At 50.6% G+C, this 20,501-nt stretch overlaps 10 protein-coding genes across 10 annotated transcripts; 6 read left to right on the top strand and 4 right to left on the bottom strand.

Moving 5' to 3' along the window:
• Window positions 1-427: 427 nt before the first annotated feature.
• Window positions 428-1,249, top strand: GT037_002315 (uncharacterized protein; the record flags this gene model as incomplete). The annotated part of the gene is made up of 1 exon (XM_038927362.1): window positions 428-1,249. One exon carries the CDS (start codon window positions 428-430, stop codon window positions 1,247-1,249), a length of 822 nt encoding a protein of 273 aa, XP_038790654.1.
• Window positions 1,250-2,214: 965 nt separating this feature from the next.
• GT037_002314 (uncharacterized protein) lies at window positions 2,215-4,221 on the top strand (the record flags this gene model as incomplete). Its single annotated transcript, XM_038927361.1, has 1 exon — window positions 2,215-4,221. The coding sequence occupies one exon, from the start codon at window positions 2,215-2,217 to the stop codon at window positions 4,219-4,221; it is 2,007 nt and encodes a 668-aa protein (XP_038790653.1).
• Window positions 4,222-4,280: 59 nt separating this feature from the next.
• Window positions 4,281-5,279, bottom strand: GT037_002313 (uncharacterized protein; the record flags this gene model as incomplete). The annotated part of the gene is made up of 1 exon (XM_038927360.1): window positions 4,281-5,279. One exon carries the CDS (start codon window positions 5,277-5,279, stop codon window positions 4,281-4,283), a length of 999 nt encoding a protein of 332 aa, XP_038790652.1.
• Window positions 5,280-5,750: 471 nt separating this feature from the next.
• On the top strand, window positions 5,751-6,674 carry GT037_002312 (uncharacterized protein; the record flags this gene model as incomplete). Its single annotated transcript, XM_038927359.1, has 1 exon — window positions 5,751-6,674. The coding sequence occupies one exon, from the start codon at window positions 5,751-5,753 to the stop codon at window positions 6,672-6,674; it is 924 nt and encodes a 307-aa protein (XP_038790651.1).
• Window positions 6,675-7,567: 893 nt separating this feature from the next.
• GT037_002311 (uncharacterized protein) lies at window positions 7,568-9,164 on the bottom strand (the record flags this gene model as incomplete). The annotated part of the gene is made up of 2 exons (XM_038927358.1): window positions 7,568-8,169; window positions 8,255-9,164. 2 exons carry the CDS (start codon window positions 9,162-9,164, stop codon window positions 7,568-7,570), a joined length of 1,512 nt encoding a protein of 503 aa, XP_038790650.1.
• Window positions 9,165-10,142: 978 nt separating this feature from the next.
• On the bottom strand, window positions 10,143-11,480 carry GT037_002310 (uncharacterized protein; the record flags this gene model as incomplete). Its single annotated transcript, XM_038927357.1, has 1 exon — window positions 10,143-11,480. One exon carries the CDS (start codon window positions 11,478-11,480, stop codon window positions 10,143-10,145), a length of 1,338 nt encoding a protein of 445 aa, XP_038790649.1.
• A 2,106-nt stretch (window positions 11,481-13,586) lies between these two features.
• Window positions 13,587-14,576, top strand: GT037_002309 (ser thr protein phosphatase family protein; the record flags this gene model as incomplete). The annotated part of the gene is made up of 1 exon (XM_038927356.1): window positions 13,587-14,576. One exon carries the CDS (start codon window positions 13,587-13,589, stop codon window positions 14,574-14,576), a length of 990 nt encoding a protein of 329 aa, XP_038790648.1.
• A 793-nt stretch (window positions 14,577-15,369) lies between these two features.
• Window positions 15,370-16,129, top strand: GT037_002308 (uncharacterized protein; the record flags this gene model as incomplete). Its single annotated transcript, XM_038927355.1, has 2 exons — window positions 15,370-15,583; window positions 15,636-16,129. 2 exons carry the CDS (start codon window positions 15,370-15,372, stop codon window positions 16,127-16,129), a joined length of 708 nt encoding a protein of 235 aa, XP_038790647.1.
• A 554-nt stretch (window positions 16,130-16,683) lies between these two features.
• Window positions 16,684-17,835, bottom strand: GT037_002307 (uncharacterized protein; the record flags this gene model as incomplete). The annotated part of the gene is made up of 1 exon (XM_038927354.1): window positions 16,684-17,835. The coding sequence occupies one exon, from the start codon at window positions 17,833-17,835 to the stop codon at window positions 16,684-16,686; it is 1,152 nt and encodes a 383-aa protein (XP_038790646.1).
• A 695-nt stretch (window positions 17,836-18,530) lies between these two features.
• GT037_002306 (uncharacterized protein) lies at window positions 18,531-20,082 on the top strand (the record flags this gene model as incomplete). Its single annotated transcript, XM_038927353.1, has 2 exons — window positions 18,531-18,836; window positions 18,901-20,082. The coding sequence occupies 2 exons, from the start codon at window positions 18,531-18,533 to the stop codon at window positions 20,080-20,082; spliced, it is 1,488 nt and encodes a 495-aa protein (XP_038790645.1).
• Between the last annotated feature and the right edge of the window lie 419 nt (window positions 20,083-20,501).

Below are 20,501 nucleotides of genomic sequence, written 5' to 3'. Positions count from 1 at the left end.
GTGCAAGGTAAGAAAGCGGAGCAGAACACGAAGTCGGTGGGTCGGCGAACGGTGGGCCTTGGCTGATGGCTGACTAATACGCTAGTCGGACCTTGGACAAAACTCTCCGCGTCGCCGCCATTCTCTCTTCTTTTTCCATATAGAAAGTTGCACCCACAGAATTTGACCTCACTCTTTGTTCCTCTACAAGATTGAAGTTGACATAAGCTGGGGAGATCGAACCTCTTTGCCCCCAAGAACTGCCTGCCCCTACCGAATGGGCTGACGGTCCCGTGGCTCCGAGACATCCTCTTAAGAATTTTCATCATTGCTACGTCTCCTCTCGCCTCGAACGATACCGATACGTATACGCACGAGTGACGCGATGGATGCATAAATACAACCAAAGCGATAAAAGTGATCGCTTTGGAGGGTGCTGTTCCATAGGATGGCGCGTAAATCGAAGGCGATTGACCACATGGTCAATCGCATGAGCAAAGTGCGGCTGGTGGATGAGCGGGCTGCTGCACCGCCGCAAACTCAAGACGATCCAGTGGAAGACGGCAAGGAAGCCGCTCAGCGCCAGCCTTTTCGCTTCTTCGATCTTCCTTACGAACTGCGATTGCGCGTTTACGAAGAGCTTCTGATCTTACCCAAGACTATCGATCTCGATGAAACGAACTATCGCACGATCGCACCCGCCCTCCGCCTCTTCCTCGTAGACCACCGTATGCACGACGAAGCCTCGCGCGTTTTCTACGGCGGCAACACCTTTCGCGTGTTCCCTATCGGGCGGTACATCAACCGCAAGCATCCGCTACTCGCGTGGTTCCCTCGCAAATACAGAGCACAGCTCACACGTTTGGAGTTGAGACTAGGGCCTGGCTTCACCAAACCGCCGAAATGCTGGGTGGTGGACAGCCGCCTTGGCCTGGCGGCGATGAAGAAGGTGTATAGACTTAAGGTCTTTGTAGAGCTCGACCCTGCATCCAATGATGTATTTGAAGGGTTCCGTGCCGGCAAAAACTTCTACACTGAGTACTGCGTCGGGCTGCTGAGAGGTTTGCTCGCGCAGGTGCCGTCGATCGACGACGTCGAGTTCGACGCCTACCCGAGTGTGTCTAAATCCAGCCCTCTCCTGAGGGGCTTGCTGGAAGAGACGAAGCTCAACCAGAAGCGCGTTGCCTGGGGCCCTGAGAGGGGCTGGGACGAGATCGTGGAGGTCGACCTAGTAGGCGTCCTGCAGAAGATGGGGTTGGATACTTTTTGAGCCATCTTTGCTCTAATACATCTGGCCTGAGCTATTGCGCTGTACGCTGCATTCTTTACACTACTTTATGTATATTTGTCTCACGAGCGATGATCAATGAACACGACATACCCAAAGCTCTTCGTTCACTCCGCCTTTCTTTTCCTCTTTCCCATGCCTACAAGCGCACTTTCCATTCCACCAAGCATTTGCCCTACCCCCCTCCAATGTGCGTTCTAAGCCTGTTCGTGGCCAATCGGGAATAACGCGCATCATCTGAGCCTAGCGGCCCATCCCCGCCATGTTCATTTCCACGGCCGCGTACGCGCTGCAATGCCGATGACATGAACATGTACGCGTCAAATCCCTTTGCAACACCGTCTGTCTAGCTTACTTGCACGAGCCCACGATTTTCTGTCCAATTGAATTGCGCAACTCTCCACCGACACATTCAGTGCTATCTATCCATTGTGGTATTTGACGAGACTTTGAGCGGCAATCCTCGTTTGGGGCTGTTCGCAACTTCGTTCCACTGCCGCCGATGCTTTGTTCCAAGTGTACCAGCATCCATTTCAGGCATATCGAAGCATGCCCTCCAGCTATACAGCAACTCCAGGTACCATTACTTGGATATATGAAAGACATTAAGAATGATCACATACTGTTCTTCCAACATTCGTGCAACCTTCAGTGTTTGCAACGTACTGCTGACACCGGTTGTCAATTCTGTCTCAAGATTCAAGCACTATTGCAGATTGGTCGGCGTCTGCGAAAGAAGAACGACCCCGAGTCACGCATCATCCTCAGCATCAGTCGGAAGCTCCAGGAAGCGACTGTGGTTTCGCTTGAAACAGCTGTCCTGAGTGTATACTTTGGGGCGATGGTTTACGGATTCAGATGCTTGATACCTCGAATGGCTGGTGGGTGTTCGAAATCACTCAGAATGCAGGCGTTGCGCTGAGTCTGTGCTAGAACCGTTTTCAACCATGGTGGCATCCCTAACCAAGTCGATCAAACCAAGATCGGACGCATCAAGTGCAGAAGCAATAGCCCAGCAAGACGAGGAACAGCACAGCAACCACGAATTCTCCCCAGAGTGCGACGCGTCAACTTTGTCAGACGCAAACATTGCCTTGGCTTCAGCATGGCTCAAGATATGCTCGGAAACCCACACTGCCTGCCGAGACGCTATATCCACCTCGTATCTACCCACGCGCCTAATCAACATTGTCAATCCAAGCCATCCCTTTCTGGAAGACAGTGAGGTCGTTAGCATACGTACATACGCCACGCTGAGCTATGTATGGGGTAACGTCACGAAAAGATACGTAACCAACTCTGGAAATTTCGAGCAGCACTACAACTCAATCCCACGATGTGACCTTCCGCAAACTTTCCAGGAGGCCATTCACCTCGCTTCTCGATTGGGGTTTAAATATATCTGGATAGATGCTCTAACGATTATCCAGGACTCAGTCGAGGACTCACGCACAGAGATTGCACGAATGGGCGATGTGTATAAACAGTCTGCGTTGACAATATTCGCTGGCGCTGGACACAACGTTGATGCGGGCCTGTCTATGACACGAGATCCCAGATTGACCAAGCCTTGTCAACTGGACTTTGCAGCTACTGTTGGAGACGAGACGCATCAAATTTCAGCGTACGTGCAATCCTTGCCCGAAAGAAGTCCGTGTCCGCTGGATACTAGGGGATGGATTCTGCAAGAGGAGGTGCTTGCGCCACGACGACTGGTTTTTCGGCATTCAGAGATGCAGTGGACATGCCGGAGCTGTGAGCTGTCAGAAAGCATGCCTATTACCCATGCGGCATCTCCTGATACCCTCGACGACGTTAAAAAGGGCCTTGTTGGACGTAAACCTGAAATGGTCACAACATATTTACCACTATTGCATTTTTGGCTGGACAGCACCAATGCACCAGACGCTTCACTCCATGCAACTAAAGGCCTATTTGAAACATGGTACAGAGTCGTAGAAGCCTTTTCGCGCCGATCCTTGAGCTACAGTTCCGATGTACTACCAGCTCTTGCCGGTCTTGCAACCATTTTTGCAGCCAATCACCATATCTTTTACCTGAATGGGATCTGGAAAGAAGACTTTACATCTGGTCTATTATGGGCCGTGAGTAGCAGTCGCAAGGACGAGCATCCTGGTCCACAAGTCCAAGATTCAATGACCAGGCTGTCGCTCTGCTCGATCTCGTGGAGTTGGGTGTCTCAGTGGGGTGAGAACATCAAATTTGAACCCAATAAGAAAGGGAAGCAAACACATGTTCTTTACAGCGTCAAGGTGGATGCTATTACCAGCGATGAGAACTCAGAGTATGTTCAACCGACTATGGACATGCAAGGCATAGTCAACAGGTCCTTGACACTGTATGGGCGCTGCATCGATCTTGAGATCGGCAGGGTGTTGGTAACCAAAGAGAGAAAAATGCTATGGCAGAAGTCACGACATACCGCATTCCATTACAACAATTATCTGGAGATGGACTACAGTAAGCGAGCTAGGCCAGTCGTCGAGTCAAAGCGGCAGATAGCTTATGGATGGCTGCTTCTCGACTCTAGTCTTGTCGACACTCCGACAAACAACATCAAATTTTGCTTGTGCAAGGTTCTGGATTCTGGAAATCGATCGAAAAATACAGAAGAATCCCGTTCCAGAACCTCGCAAGTCGGAAGCATGCTACACAAAAGTATCCTCTCCAATCCGAGATTACGCAAGGCGAAGGCACGGATAGAAGAATCGACTCAGCGGCCAGGACCAGCGGAGAAAGTCCAAGCTTGCTTTACATTACTTGGGCTGGCCTTAGTCCCAACGAATAGCGATGGACATTACAGAAGGGTGGGGCTCTTGAAGACTTGCATCCATTTCGATGAGGAGATCACCAAAGTTCCAAACTTCGCTCCTTTGGAGCATTTACCACATCCTTGGCACCACGCCCAAGGAGAGACTTTCACGCTGGTATGATAAGGTCACAGGTACCAAAATTTGCCGTGAACAATCTATAATTTCATTTTAAAAATAATCTATAGGTTTATGGTATCCCTTGATCTTATATGTGCGAACCTACGTTCCCCCCAAAGGATTATGATGAGCGCCCACAAGAGTATTGCCGTCAAAACACCAAAAACCACTCCGCTTTCCACCTTGCACCACTTGACCTCTTCGTCTCGCCAAAGAAGCAATTCAAGAACTCCTTCTATGCACTCCTCCCAAAGCTCCAGGATAGCAGCTGTAGAACCCGAAATAGCCTGGATTATAGAGGCGGGGCCTTCATTTAATACTACACGGTTACGAGTCTCATCGTCGCAATGCGCCTCCAGCCACTCAGCAAGCAGCGTCCAGAGATATACGTTCAATCCGCGCTGGAGCTGTTGGATACTTATCAGATGATGGTCCTGAGAGCGTAGTATGCGATGGAAGTACAAGCGCATGATCCTGAAGATATGGTCGACTGCAGCATAAGCAATCTCTTCTTCGTGGCCTGGGTAGTCGCAGTGCATAGCACGTACCAAATACTCATTGTGCAGCGCTAAAGATCTGGCACGCTCTTGGAGGTGTGCAAGTATCTTGAGAACTTCGTTATAGTAAACATCAATCTCATGAAGCGGGCCAGCGTTAGCGATCGAGTCTTCGATGGAGTTCATGACTAAATAGTCGAGATCCATTTCTGGTCGATACCAAGGCATGACCGTCTTTTCTTCCTTGGGCTCACGTTGTTCGGATCCACATTGGCATGCTAGAGAATCCAACCCTTTCATGCTTAAGTGCATGCAGACTCGGTGGCCGCAATGTAACGTGCAGTGCGGCGCCAACGCTGGTACGCCCTGACCTATAGTGAGTGGGTCCTGGAAGGCGGGGAATCGATGTATGTTGATGTCTTCACTGATGCCATCGAATAAGGGAGACGGTTGTGCGACAGGAAGATGAAGATCTGAGCATGAGGCATTGATATGGAACGCCGGCTTGGAACGAACGGCTGTAGAAGTGATTGCGGAGGCAAAGTCAGTGTCTGTAGACTTCATTGTTGTGCTTGATGGTGGCTGCGCAATCGATGGCTCGGCTGCTATTTCGAGGGCGAAATAAATACAAATAGCTTGATCAGAAATGTTTTGTTCTCGAGAAACGAGACATTGTGCAAACATGCAACCGCGGCCTCGGCGTTGTATGCAGGTTCATCCCACTATACGTTGATAACAACAATAGCTGTACGATGAGGTTGCTACTCACCGAGTCACGGGCAAGGTTACTGCAAGTCGATATCATATTGGCTGACTGCGACGAGGTATATCCCGTCTTCTCTGTCGATGTCACCGAACATCAACTGTGCGATGACTGTGAAACGACATGTCGAGCTCGGGACGCGTTGGTTCAACGCGCAGGAGATTAGGCTTATTTCGGAAAGGTGCCAACAATGACGCAACGCGTTTTTGTCTCATCCCACTCTGGACGGTACCGCCTTGCATCCACAACGAAGTTCAGTCGCATAATTCGATATGGCGCTTCCTCTAGGCATCTTCCTTGGCGGCTGCGTGGTCGCCATCCCCGTCGTTACTGGTGTCGCGCAAGGTGTCGAGCACCAAAAGAAGCAGAACGAAGAAGCCGCCAACGAGTCGCGCATGTGGAAGTTCAACTGCCTTGTAGCCTGCGATGACCCCGATCCGATCGCGAAAGAAGAAGTCAACAATGGCATCCTCGTTGTGCGCCACGATAAAGTCTGGGTTGTGCCGAGGGACGCGGATAACAAACCAATGTGGCCGGACGGGGTAGACGGTGGAGGACGGGAGCCGTTGCATCCGTTTGCAGGTTTCTACATTGCATATCCGGACGAGGATCGCTGCCCTCCGGAAAGGGGACTGGTTAGCACCATCAGCGACGACCCGCCTATGCTGAACTGGATATACTGCGATAAAGAGACGTATGAGCTACGCTACTCGAATCGCACGGGCAGTATCGTGCATCACGTAGGCGTTTGGGACTGGACCGAAGACGAGACCCACCTGACATTCGACGGCTGGGAAGGCTTCATGGCTATCGACGAATGGGATGGTGCTAATGAAGATCCCGATACACCGTGGGGCAAAGAAGGACTACGCTGGGCAGTATACTTCGACAAGGACGACAACGGGCTCAAGGGGAGACATAAAGGCAGGGACATGTTCGAGATCAGTCTCAAGCGCCGGATACAGAGTGCCGAAGAGCAACTGAAGCAGAATGAAGCAGCGGAGAAGAAAATGCAAGTCAAGAGTAGAGGTGGGCTCAGTACTCAATTCGCTGCACCGCAGAAGGAGAGAGACAAAGAGTGGGAGAAGAAGTTTGGCGAGAAAGCGAGGCAGGAGTTGGAAAAGAAATTAGCGAAAGACAGAGAGGAAGGGCAGGGGCCAGAGTGGGCTAGAGGCGATGTTGGAAAACAGAGCTGAGGACGGACGAGAGACAAGATGTCCACTGTGCTGGACGACGGTGTTTGTCGATTTGGCGTACGCGATGATGCTCCCGAGCTCAACCAGCGCTGGAAGTTTGTCGTTGTGACTATTCACATATCGAACCGCGTTATGGCTGGGGAAGATTGATAGCCATCCACCACGCTACGGACCTCTCGGCTGGTTTCGTACGCCAACGACTCATTGTCGTCTTTGGGTTCAGCCGGTTCAGATGCCTCCACTACCTGCAGTTAGTCTTGTCAAACCATCGACAGGATGCTCTCACTACTTAGCATCAAGCTGGTCACAGCCATACACTGCACATTCGTCCCCGTCATGCGAGATAGACGGCTCAGCAGAGTATCGCGTTCTGGAGAAGAACGTTTGGCACGTGGCTGAAGAGGTGAGGCCTAGGCGACCTTCGCAGCACCCTTATATCGAATCAACATCGGTTACTCCAACCTAAGATCGACACCTCACAGACATACCTAATAGTTTGTTGAACGCACAAGATCTTTCCATGCATTAGGCATGTCTATTTTTCAGGCCACACGAGAGTGCTATACATAAAGGACTACCGAAGCGGAAAATCATTCTGGAGGTCATGACAAATGAATTAGTATGGGTCTTCAAGGTACGCTTGAGGTAAAGACAAAATGGTTTCGGAAGAAAAACACCATTCGAGTTACGCACTCCGCTCATGACTACGGCAGACCGATCGGCAATGGCCCTAGTGACGTCGAAAAGTTCGTTACTTCCTTTCTTCCACTTGTGAAGCATGGTTCCATTATCGACTTACGCAACTTTCCTTGTCTCCTCTTTTTATACCATAGGGTAAAAGGACATTTGAAGATTTCAAACTGCGTAGCCAGACTAGCTGCCCGCACAGTCTCCTATACCTGATATGAGCGATCAACTAAATAGTCGAAGCGTGGGCGCTGAGCAGGTGGGCATGAATCTTTATCGAGTTGTGCATCTCTGGCAGTGCGCTTCAGTGCTTGGGAGGAACTCGGAACGTCGCCAGGGTGAAGATAACAAACACCTGCGTGGTTTGAGCGGGGTGTGTGGCTGGCATTGTACAAACTGTCACTGACATGGCGGTTGCCTTCGTACCGTCCTGTGACAATATTACCTTGCTCAGAGTCGCCATGAATTTCGTCCAGGTGGGAGTCTCGGTAAGAAGTTGTTCTATGATTGACAGAAAAAATATGAGTATGGTGTGTATCGGTTGTGGGCGCAGGTGAGGGGGAATGAACAGACACTGGTATATCCTGGTGAGCATCTTCAGTGTGCGCTTGGCCCACTGCGATGTCCAAACTCGAAACCTCTGAGCTAATATACTCGTCGTTGTTCACCGGCACTGATTGTATCTTTTTGTTGGCTGCACCGTTCTTGTCCTTCCAAACCGGTCGTCCTTCCTTGATAAATTCTTGACGCTTACTGTTTTGTACACAGTTTACGATGGTGCCTGAACATCGCTGGGCTGGCGATGCAACTGTAGTTTCAATATTTTCACCTAAATGTCAGTGTACCAAGTCAGTAGTTGTCTTACATGCGGTCCGTACAGAGACATTACCTACCCTTGAGTAGCGAGAAACAGCGGTACTTGGATAATCGTAACAGCGCACTGAGATGACTCATGCGTTGTCCAAAGGTAAGATAGCGTGATTTTCGGGCCATTGCAAGCGCCAGCTTGTCATAGATCGGAAGCGACGCTGGACCATCGATGTGCAAACGTTCAGCGACATCAACAAGCTGCCAACAGACCTTCTCCATATGTGTTGAATTTGGCGCGTTAATAGCATTAGGAGTCCAGCGGCTCATGAACGCGGGTGTCTCGCGCTTGTCTGAGCATGCCGAAGTATCTTTCATTGCGTCCAACAGTTCGGCAACATATGTAGCTCGTTCTTCATCATTAGTCGGAATTGTACTGTCACCAATTGGCGCGAACCAAGCTTTTTCGAGATGGCGGGAAAGCATGGCTTTCTTTGCCTCCGCAAGACTACGGAACACCAATTCACAGGTACCACCTCGCGCTGAAGCAATTTCAGTAGTTTGAGTGTGTTCATGCGGATTGAGCGTTGCACACCACCGATAATCTTGAGCGCGCGCATCGGATGCGTTTTTCTGGGCACCCCCAAAGCTGGTAGGCTCTTGGAATAACTGATAAGGCGGATCTGGTATGTATGGGACACGCTGTGCTACCAGTTGCTCAAGTGCCAGTTCAGTCCTTCGGGTAGCGCTATGTTGATGCTGAACGTTGTTGTTTCCGTACCCAAAAACATCATCCAGATCACTGCCTTCTGTTCTTGGGGCCCAGTCTTCGCGAAAGGTGAACATGGTGATGCCACTATTAGAATTCCATTGTGCGCTTCCGTCGTCCGATGCTGTTTGATGTTGAGCTTCAAAATCGTATTGGTTCCCAGGAAATTCTAGGCCAAAGTCCTTGTTAACAGCAGAGGTCTCGACCGGAGGGTATTCCTGAGACATGTTGTAGTGAGTGATGTCCCCTGACTTCGATTGAGTCATTCCCAAGTGATAACAGAAGTAGTGGTCGTGGAAACTCTTGGATGGTTAGGAGTTGCTTTGAATGTTCGCGCACAAATCAAACGCTAGTCGGGTCAAGATAATTGTAGACAGTACCTAGTTGAGAGACTGGAAGGTTGTGGTCTGATGACCATCAAGATGGAAGAGTCCACTGTTGTCCTATATGCGTCGCGGTGCTTCTCGTCCAGTGAATCCATAGTCTCCGTTAAAGTTTATAGATGGAAAATCCATGCGCTGTGTAGCAACGATTACCAGGAAAGCAGAGATATTCTAGCAACAGCGATTCGTGGATGTCTTAGTACTTAGCCAACGTCGAACTGGAAATAAAAACAAAAGTCTCGTCTGGGTCAAGTGTAGTAGGGCGTACTGTAAAATAGTTTTTCGACATTTCGCTAGCATTGTTTGCGCGTCCAAGTCGCCATCATTGCAAAACGATAGCCTTGCTAAGCTGACAAGGATCTAAGTGAAAGTGGGCTGTTGATATGGGCATTCTCCTAGCGATCCGTTTCTTCTAGCTACAACTTTGTGCAAAAATTGTTCGACACAAGGAAGGAGTTAATTAGGAAACAAAATGTGCATGTAAGATTTCTATTGAGGGTCATTGTGTAATACGTGATCGATAATGATTTAAAATACTAGGGTAAAGGTACATTGTCGCTAAAATACGTGTATGAAGCATACAAAAAGCTGGCAGGTACTAGAAGAAATACAGGTCAGCAGCAGAGTTGTCAACAATCAAGCTCATCAAGCCGAGCTAACGTGATACAGTAATCGGCTAACTTCTTTGGGCCTAATCATTACTATATCGCGTTAGCTCAGCTTGATGAGCTTGATTGTTGACAACTCTAGTCAGCAGCAGCGATGCGGACCTCTAGTCTACTCATTCACTTCACATCGCCCCTACTTTCACTGCCGTATAATCTATGCAGCAGGCTTCCTTGGTTCTAGCTTGCGCGGTGCCTTCTTCGGAGCAGATGGTTGACTTGCACCACCGCTCTTCTGGGTGTTGCTCCCCTGCTGACCCAACTTTCTCGGCTTCCTTTTTTCTTTTGAGGTAGTGGCTGGGGCATTGTTTTCTTTGTTATCGCTAAAGGACACACGCTTTGGTTGACTGGAGGTATTGGCGGGCTTGCTCGTTGAGTTCGATTTCTGTGACGAGGTCTTTGACTGACTTGTGGTCTGTTGTGCACTCGGTGCCTGGTTCTGCTGAGACGATTGGGGATTAGCGGGCCCTCTGGTGGTAGGCGGCCGTTGAGAACGAGGTTTGGGTGCTTCCTTTGGTGGTTCATTGGATTGTGGTTTCTCTTGCTTTGGCGGCTGTGGGTTGTTTGTCTTTGGTTGTTGTGGTTTTGTTTGAGAATCTTTCTGAGGCTGGGTTGATTTTTTGGGCTGACTCGGAGCCTGTTGAGCCTGCTTTTGAGGCTGTTGCTTCGGTTGCGATGAGCTCTGCTGCGGCTGTTGTTGCTGTTGACTCTGTCCTCCCCATGGATTCATCGCGGCACCTATTCCACCTAGTCCCAATGCACCCCCCATACCCTTAGTTGATGGCATGCTCGGCATGCTCGGCCTCCAGGCTGTCATGTCTTTGGCCGACTGAGACCAAGACTGCGGCATCTGGTCTGGTGCGTCGTTCTTCATTTGCTCCAGCTCCTCTTTGGATGGCGCTTGGGTTTCCTTTGTTTGCATAACCATCTTCTCCAAAGCCTTTTTCTGCGATGGAGTCGACTTGATGTCCGGAAGGAAGTCTCCGACGACTCCCTGGACACCTTGACTTGCCATCTCACCAAGGTCCCACATGGGACCGTTCATCGCCCCGTAAACGGACCCGATGCCACCTCCAAGCAGTCCTGTCACTGTAGATATTGTGCCACCAACCAGGGCACCAGTCAATTTTCCAATGGTGACACCCGGCTGCACTCCCAATCCGGCACCAGCTGCAAGACCCTGGAAAGCGCCCGACTGCGTGTACTTCGCCGCTTTTCCAAAAGACTCTGCCTCGATCTCCTTGTTGATTGCTTTCGCCAAAATCTCTTCTCTTGCCTTTGCGTCGCCCGCTCCATGCGCAGCTTGCCTCAACTCCCACGCCTTCTGACCCGCCTGGAGCGCCATGCTCGCTGATACGCCGGCGTTCTGTTTGATCTCATGGTCTGGAATGCCACCTTGTTGGCCACCGGCGCTGTTGTTAGCCATATTCTGGCTTGGTGGGTTTGCGGCGTTTGGTTTTGGTTTTGGTTTCTGTTGTGCTTGTTTCGGTGGCATCTTTTCGTCCAGGTGTAACTCTGGTAATGTTATGGCAAGGGTCCAGACAGAAGGCTGGGTCAATGGGTTAGTGCTAGTGTGACAGCTCAAGTGCGAATATGCTACGTCATTCAGATCGTCGAGATCGTCGTGGTCGTACGCGACCCGTGTGGCTAAATGACAACCTGTTTTGACCCGATTACACGAGACGTAGTCTTTACAACATGTAGGGTTATCCCTTCTAGGTCCGGTCAATACCTCAATAACAAGACCGATGGGCTGCCACTCAGTGGTTCTTGTCTCGGTGACAGCAAGCCATGACGTCAGCGGTTCGACGCCAGGGTCTATGGTTTCCCACAATCCGGTATGCACTACGCTACAAATTGCACCCCGTCTTTCAACAGCGACTTACGTCTGCACGTTGTTGGCCGAGCTTTTAGCTATCGGACGCTTAACATAGTGTCGAGCATGTCACCTTGTTCGCCAGTTACCCGCTTGAGACTCATCCCGTGACTAGATCCATTTATCCTATATCTAGCTCGGGACATTCTGGTAGTCTGAGACCAAAGACTTGAACATAAGTATTCTTTAGCGCACTCATCGGTCACCACGACGGCCGCGATATGTATCGCTGCATCGTAGTTCTTGGTGTCTTCGTTGTTGCGGATCCGTAAGTAATATGAGCTGTGTACTTACAGCCTTCTTCAACTTAAACTTTACACGATGCTGGGATAGTGTATATTTAGGCACAACGTCTCATTCACTTCATTCCTCACACTTTTCGCATGTTGAGGAATATCGAAGAGTTGGAGGCATAGGTTGTCTTGCCATCTTTTTTGAGAAATGCATCGAGCTCCTCAACCCATTTTAGGTGCCAATAACATTCGATCCAAGCCCTCTGGTGGTTGTCGTTACTGATGCTCACCTGCTTAAACACAGATATGTTGTGAGTGGCGCTCTCATCATGTAGGTCAGTCTTTTGGGATACTGCTAATTTCCGGAGACGATAACTGATCTAGCGTTTATGTAGTATGCTCATGACATGCGATCACGACTGTGTGATCGCATATCATGCACGGTGAAAAGAAAGGTCACAGTTGAATAGCGTCCATGCGAAGACATGGTATCAGCTTCGAAAGTACTGATACTATCATCAATGGCCTCATCATAACAAGCTTCCACGCTTTCCTCCACTTCCCGATGAAATCTTATATTCTCAGTCATCAAGATGATGGCGTCTCTCATCGATCCGCCAATTCTACGTAAAGCTTCAATTCGGTTCTGCCCTCGTGATCCGAGATACTTCAGATCTGCTAAGGGAACGTACAGCGCCTTGATCTAATCTGATCTACGATCATAGCAGCGGAGACACGCTTAAGTTCTTCGCGCGTGAGGATGACTGCTAGACTGACTCTTGTTCATGTACAGAAAATCATACATGGCCCATCCTGGAACATCTTGAAGCTGATGGCTGTGTTCTCAAGAGCCAGATCCCAATGTTTCGCCATGATATGGAGACAAGCCATTGTTTCGGAAAGAGCTTCGTGATTGTGAGACATACTGTGTCGACGTTCGGCATGACCAAGAATCCCCGATTCAGAGGTTATTACAGACAGATCCAACTCATAGCATCTCACGTGTCTGTCTTGGAACAAACCGTACGCGTTTCTTTCCAATTGGAGCACCCGTGGAGCAGGAAAATGTTTTGCTATCAAGTATTGATGCAATTCTTGGAATGATAATTGGTAGGATTCATCCACGTTAGCAGTGAAGCTCGAACAAGTGTCTATCGCCTGATGTTTGCGGTATGAGCCGGTAGGCAGCGGGGATCCGGTATCCAGAGGCCGCGCAGCTGGCATCTATATGTCGAACGTACGTAGCCTGAGCAAACGGCTAATGTTTGATAGATAGATGAGCGGATGCAGCAGGCCTGTCCTGTCATGAGGATTGACAGCTTACTGGTCTGTGCGAATCGATAATAATAGCCTATAGACACGGCAGACGCGATTGAAGCGGACTATGATGTAGTTTCTTTTGCGACACGTCGCTTTCTGGGAGGCGCCATAAACATATAAAATTCACCGCGCGCTGCCACTAACGTGTAGTCAACCGTCGTCGCCCGCCACTATGGACCCTCTCCTCGCCGCTGCGGACGCCGCCGCCGCAGCCTCAGACGCGACACGTACCCCACCTAGCTCCCCGCCATGCGCCGAAACGCCTCCAGCGAGCCGTCTCTGGGGTATCAGCGATATACACCTCTCTTTCAAGGGCAACCGCGAAGCTCTCGAGAAGCTCCTCCCGCACCCGCACGACGACCTGATACTCTGCGGCGATGTCGGCGAGTCCGCAGAGCATTGCCGCATAGCCTTCACCAAGGTCAAGGAATGCTTTCGCCAGGTCTTTTGGGTGCCAGGGAACCACGAGCTATATACGCTGCCCTCGGAGAAAGACCACGGCGCGAGAGGCGAGGCGAAATACATGGAGTGCGTCGCCATTGCGCGCGAGTATGGCATTATCACACCTGAGGATGGATACACTTTGTGGGAGGGCGAGGGAGGCCCATGTCTCATTGCGCCCATCTTCACCTTGTATGATTACTCCTTCCGACCCAGTAATGTGAAGCTAGAAGATGCTCTCGACTGGGCGAGGGAGGAAGACATAGAAGCGACCGACGAGCACCTGCTGCATCCGGATCCCTACTCGTCGCGTATCGAATGGTGTAACGCTCTCCTCGACAAGACAGAGAAGAAGCTCGCGGCTGCCGTCGCAGCGCATCCAGATATCCCACTGATAATAGCAGGCCACTGGCCGCTCCGCGAAGACCTGGTGAAACTCTTCAGAGTCCCACGCTTCTCACTGTGGTGCGGCACCAAGAAGACGGAAGACTGGCACAACAAATACAACGCCAAAATCGTCGTCTCTGGCCATCTGCACATCAGGAGAACAGACTGGATAGACGATACGCGCTTTGAAGAGGTCAGTCTGGGATACCCAAGACAGTGGCATGATTGTCAGGAGCGAGGTCTGGACATTAACGACATGCTCCGCGAGCTAATGCCAGGCCCCGACACACCACCAAAAGATCAGCGAAATACTGTCTGGAGACAGTTCGGATGATTGACTGCATCGCGGAATATGACCACCCATTTTTCCGTTCGATAACCGCCATCATGCATTGTGTCCTCCAGTGGCTGTAGGTATGTTTAATGCTCCAACCAGCTCATGCCAACGCGTCACCGTCTCCGTGTCTGCTACCATAAACCTGACGCATTTCTTGTTTTGTTTCTACTTGCTCCCACACATTATGTTCACCTCCCCTGCACCTGCCTGATATGGTCTCGGCTTAGCCTCGGCCACGGACCAATTGTTCGGTCACGATCAACCACGCGATTTTTTCCTATTCGTCAGCAAAGCACCATCCTGGCCCTCAATCTGTTCGATCGACATCTTGCCTTACCGTCCGCAGATGTTTCCTCCGAGCGTAGACATGCACGTTTTGAGTCGTCCCGTGCCGGACGCCGGTGTGCTGCAGGTACCCCAGTGACAACGTCGGCAACATTGCTACGTATCCAAGGTAGCGTAAAGAACGGCCAATCGTTACTAGTATATTAGGGCATGTGCGCTGCACACGCGCTGTCCACGGTCCTCAGCACTTCGCCTTTGCGTTAGTCTCATCGTGAACTTCCTCATTGAGACCTCGGGAGATATAGAGGGGAAAACACGATTACTCGCTGAGCAAGACACCGGAAGGAGCCGAAGACAACTCGAATCGCTTCCTATAAAACCCATTGTACCCGACATATCACGAAGAACAAGTCAACTCACTACCGGCTCAAGGACGCTCGTCAATCGCTAGGCAGTCACCCTGACATCTGCTTCTACGCTCGTTCACTTTACACTCAAGATCAAGATGCTCAACTTCGCCCTTCAACTCCTCGCAGCCGCGAGTATCGTCCTCGCATCACCTGTCAATCTCCAAAGCCGTGCTGTCATCAATCATGATGCTGTTGTTGGCTTCCCCGAAACTGTCCCCTCTGGTATCGTTGGCCAGCTCATGCTGAAGTACAAACCCTTCCTAAAGGTCGAGAATGGTTGCGTTCCTTTCCCTGCTGTCAATGCCGCAGGTGACACTAGGCAAGTTCTCATACACGCATCTATACAATTACAGGCTAACAGTACATGACAGCGGCGGACTGGCCCCCTCTGGCGACCCCTCAGGAATGTGCAGCTCTAGCCCCGGCCAAGTCTACGCCCGTGCCGGCGCCCACAACGGCGCCTACGCCATCATGTACTCGTGGTACATGCCCAAAGACAGCCCTAGCCCTGGTCTCGGCCACCGCCACGATTGGGAGAACATTGTGGTATGGCTGTCAGCTCAATCCACCACCGCCGCTATCCGCGGCGTCGCCATCTCTGCTCATGGTGACTACCAAAAAGTTACCAAACCGAACCTTGACGGTACTCGTCCCCTCATTGGTTACAGGTCCATTTTCCCCGTCAACCACCAGCTTATTTCTACAACCACAAAGGGTGGAGAGCAACCGGTGATTGCGTGGGATAGCATGCCTGCCGCGGCAAAGAGTGCGATTGAGAACACAGACTTTGGTGACGCGACACCATCCTTTCGGGACAGCAACTTTGAATCCTACCTCACTGATGCTTTCATTTAGAGTAGTCAAGTGTAATCAACAACATAATTATGGAGTGTATATAGGCACATCTCATATAGTACTTTATCAATTCATGCATTCTCCCATGTCATTGAATGTTCTTGAAGAGTTATCTTATCAGAAGACCCAGCGGCCAATTTTACAATGGTGGTCAGGTACCATGTCATGTCGTGCATCACAACTCAAGTGACATTGTATGCCTGCGGCGTCTCTGCGATAGACCCGTCGAACCCCCTACGGAAAGATCCTCTCGAATACGAGATGCCGGAATTATAGAATGCTAGACATAAAGCTCGTGCCAGTGCTTCGCTTCAGTTTCCGATTCGTAAATACATGTCTTCATGTCTTCATGTCTTCGATTATACTAAGAAACTACCGAGGTACGCATATCGTTACGAGCTTCATGTGCAATCACATAAGGACCCTCTATCTACTGTACGAGAACTAAAGTTATGCCGAGCCCCTATAGCATACTAAGCATAGAACCAGGGTATGCGGCCCGAATGAAGGCTCCGCCATCCCCGATGTCAACAAGTACATGCACGACATGTTGCTCAAGCCGAGTACCCAGGTGGCGGGCCGGCCGGCGCAGTATACTCGGGCGGAGGGGCCTCATCACCCGAAGACATGAAACCTCCCATAGCGGCGTTTGCTTGCGCACCACCGAGCACCCTCCTGAATGCCTCTTCGCGCGCTTGCTGTAGCTCTAATCTCGAGTGCTGCAATTTGGCTTTTGCTTGGTCCACTTCCCTCTGAAGACTCTTCTCCTGCGCTTCGCGCTGCCTAATGATATCGCTGCATTTGTTGCCTGCACGGTCAACCTGTACAATAGACTGCTTGACCTGATCGTGCATCTGCATATCCGTGAAGATGTTGTCAAAAACTACATCGCTCCAGATACTGCCCATTGCAATGTTGAGTTGACCCAGCCCGGGTATTTCGGGCGCGACTTGTTTGACCTGCTGTTGTAGCATGCGCACCTGTTGTATAGCGCTCTCTGCGCGCTCGAGATAGTTGCGCTTCTGCATACTGGCCATTGTTCCGCCACCAAACATATCGTATTGACTCATGCCGTACGCGCCGTCGAGATATTCACGCGCCGCCGAGAGCTTGACGACGGTTTGTCCGAGGAGGAAAAGGATGTGACGTTCGCGCTCGAGGCGTTGGTTCAAGTTCTGGACCTGGGCAGATGCGGCGTTGCAAGCCTCTTCTTTGCGGTCTTCGTCGGGGAATTCGGGCGTATGGCCGGCGAAGATTGAGTTGTAAAGCGCATCGAGTTCGGCTTGTAGGGTATCGTGACGATTAGATTGCGATGTAATTTCGTTTTTGCGTATCTCAGCTTCGTCACGTAGTTGCTTGACGTAGGCTAGTTCGTCTTCGGCACTCTTCTGCTCCTGGATCGCATCAAAGTACTCTTTCTCTTCCTTTGCTGCCTTCTCGGCAAACTTCTCCTTCTTGCCGCTGGCCTTGTGTGCAAAACGGCGGAAAGTTGAGTCGCGGTACTTTTCGTGATCCTTCAGCTCACTAGCAGTCTTCTTCTTCAGGTCGTTGACACGCTTTCTGGTGTTGTTGATTTGCGAGTCGAGGTCAGCAATGTATGCGTTCTGCTGCTTGAGCTGTGAGGGTGCAGCGTCGGTTTCCTCGAGCCCGCGGAGGAGTTGCTCATTTTGATGGGCTGCCTGCTGGATTTTGTTATGGATTGACATGTCGGAATATGGTGTTAGGATTGGTATCTCTGTGAGCAATAACGATATGGGCGTAGTACGTGCGCTAGATATCAAGGAAGTAACAAGGAGCACAGCCTACCTCCTACCGGATGCTATACGTCAAAGGGTTATGATCGTTCATCCTTGGCGGACGGATTAGCGGCACAAATGTATGGTCGTGCCTTGGGTCACTGGACGCCTGAATCCTGAATTACATTGCTGTCCTTTGATCGTGGCTGGTGGTGTTGAAGCGGGGCAGGTAGATTGAAGGACGTCATAGCATGCAAGGCTGAGCTACGATTTAATGCAGCCTAGTTGTGGCGCAGACGACTGAGCCGCACTACACTAAGAATGCGTGGCAACGGCTTTCCCGTATCTTGTTGTGAAGACTCCGAGGCGGACGGTGAGGCGACTGCCGCCAAGTCCATCCAGAAGATGGTGAGGGGCAACCTGAGGCGGAGAAGGACGGGTGGAAAGTATAGCCGGCCTTACTCCAGACGGAAGGAGCTGCCTAAGGACACCGCATCCGCTGCTCAACGCCCCACCTTTGTGAGACGTCGTGGTACAACTTCGGTTGCTTTTTGTCTAACATTGAAGGACCACGACAGCTCAACAGCATGAGGATAGAAGCTTGTCTTCCATTCTATTCATAATCGACCTTGCCATTCTTATCGCCCGAAACTAGATCTTCGAATATGGCTACCGAGAGACTTCAGACATACGCGCAAAAGCCCCGCGTGTTCATCTTATCCGACATCTCTAATGAACCGGATGATGCCGAATCGCTATGTCGATACCTTCTGTACTCCAATGAGTTCGATACACAGGGCCTTGTAGCTTGTACAAGCATCTGGATGAAGAACAGAGTGTGCCCGCAAGACATGGAAAAAATCATCGACGCATATGCCGACGTTGTTGATAACCTGAACAAGCACGTACACCCGGAATGGCAATACCCAACCGCAGACCATATGCGTGGGTTGATTCGCAAGGGCGCCGAGGTATGCTTTCATTTGCTAAACAACATGCAATGTGTCACTTGTGAATGGCGCTGATAGTTTGTAGACCTACGGCATGTCTGCTGTTGGCACAGACATCCCACTGTCTCCAGGCGGTCAGTTGTTGTATGATCGGATCATCGCACCCTCTACACAGCCGCTGTGGATACTTTGCTGGGGCGGAACAAACACACTCGCCTCGGCATTGCTCAAAGTAGATGACGATTTCGAGCCTGAGGACTCCAAGCGCCTACTCTCGCGTCTACGTGTTTATGCTATCTCCGACCAAGACGACACGGGCGCGTGGATTCGCAACAACTTCCCTGACGTCTTTTACATCGCTTCCATCCACGGCTGGAACCAGTACGGTATGGCTGCATGGACTGGTATCTCCGGCGACAAGTACTACGGCTTCGATGAGGGTGGGCCGGACTTCTCCAAAATGGAGAAGAGTTGGATTAAGGAGAACATCCAGATTGGGCCACTTGGAAGCGCGTACCCTGACTATCTTTTCATCCCTGAAGGCGACACACCGACGTTCCTCTACCTCATCCAAAATGGTTTAGGTGTACCGGATTGCCCGAGCTACGGATCTTGGGGAGGTCGCTACGGACGGACTGATGTCAGCACCGAGGGATTGAACAGCAACCACTACAGTGATGTGGTGGACAGAGTCAAAGTCGGTGATAAGAGCTACACATCGAATCATGCGACTATCTGGCGCTGGCGCGATGCGTTTCAAAATGACTTTGCTGCACGTATCAAATGGAGCATGGAGTCTGACTTTGCAAAAGCAAACCATCACCCAGTCATCAACATCAGTGGTTTCAAAGGCTTGGCACCTGCGCAGATCACTGCAGAGGCCGGATCGACCGTCCTTCTTGACGCCTCTGCTACTTACGATCCTGATGGTAGAAAGCTCACGTTCAAATGGTGGCATTATCGTGAACCCACAGCTACGCAATGGTGGGTTGATGCCGAAGTTGCGGAACTCGGAATCAAGAAGCTAGACGACGAGGGCAGAAAGGTCGAGATTACGCTTCCACCACCTGAGAAGTGCGCAGTAGAGCTGATGAGCAGAAAGCCGGTTGCTCAAGGTCAACTGCTTCATCTGATACTTGAAGTTACCGATGACGGGACGCCGTCTCTAACAAGCTACCGGAGAGTATTGATTCAGGCAACGAACAAGGAGTTAAGAGGTGGTGGGAAGGGAGCTGACGCTATTGGCGACGTAATGAAGCAAGCATGAATATCTCTGTAGACGCCATTACAGCAGCGCGCTGAGCGAGTGAATCACAGTTGATGGATAAGTATCTGGATATTAGAACAGGCAATCTGATCGGAGGATATGGCTCATCAGCAATGGAGATACAAGGACCAATTAACAATCCGCAGCCAGCTTATGCGCTTATGTCAGATACAGACAAATCTACATTAAACAGGAGGTAAACGTTTGACTAAGCTAACGGTGTAACCGCGGTGATAATGATGTCATGGTCATGCGCCTGACGAAAATCCATCAAAGATGCTAGGGACTGACTTCGACATTGGGTGTTCAGCCTTGCAAAAGCACCTATCAGTGATGCAGGAGCAACAAGCATCGGTAATAGTATAACAAGCCTTATGCTCGCGATCGTTCGGAGGAGAACCATATTGCCGACCAGCAGT

This window comes from Alternaria burnsii (assembly GCF_013036055.1).
Source record: "Alternaria burnsii strain CBS107.38 chromosome Unknown 750, whole genome shotgun sequence".
Lineage (NCBI taxonomy): Eukaryota > Fungi > Ascomycota > Dothideomycetes > Pleosporales > Pleosporaceae > Alternaria > Alternaria burnsii.
Note: the sequence above shows the minus strand (reverse complement) of the source record. Positions and strands in the feature narration are given on the sequence as shown.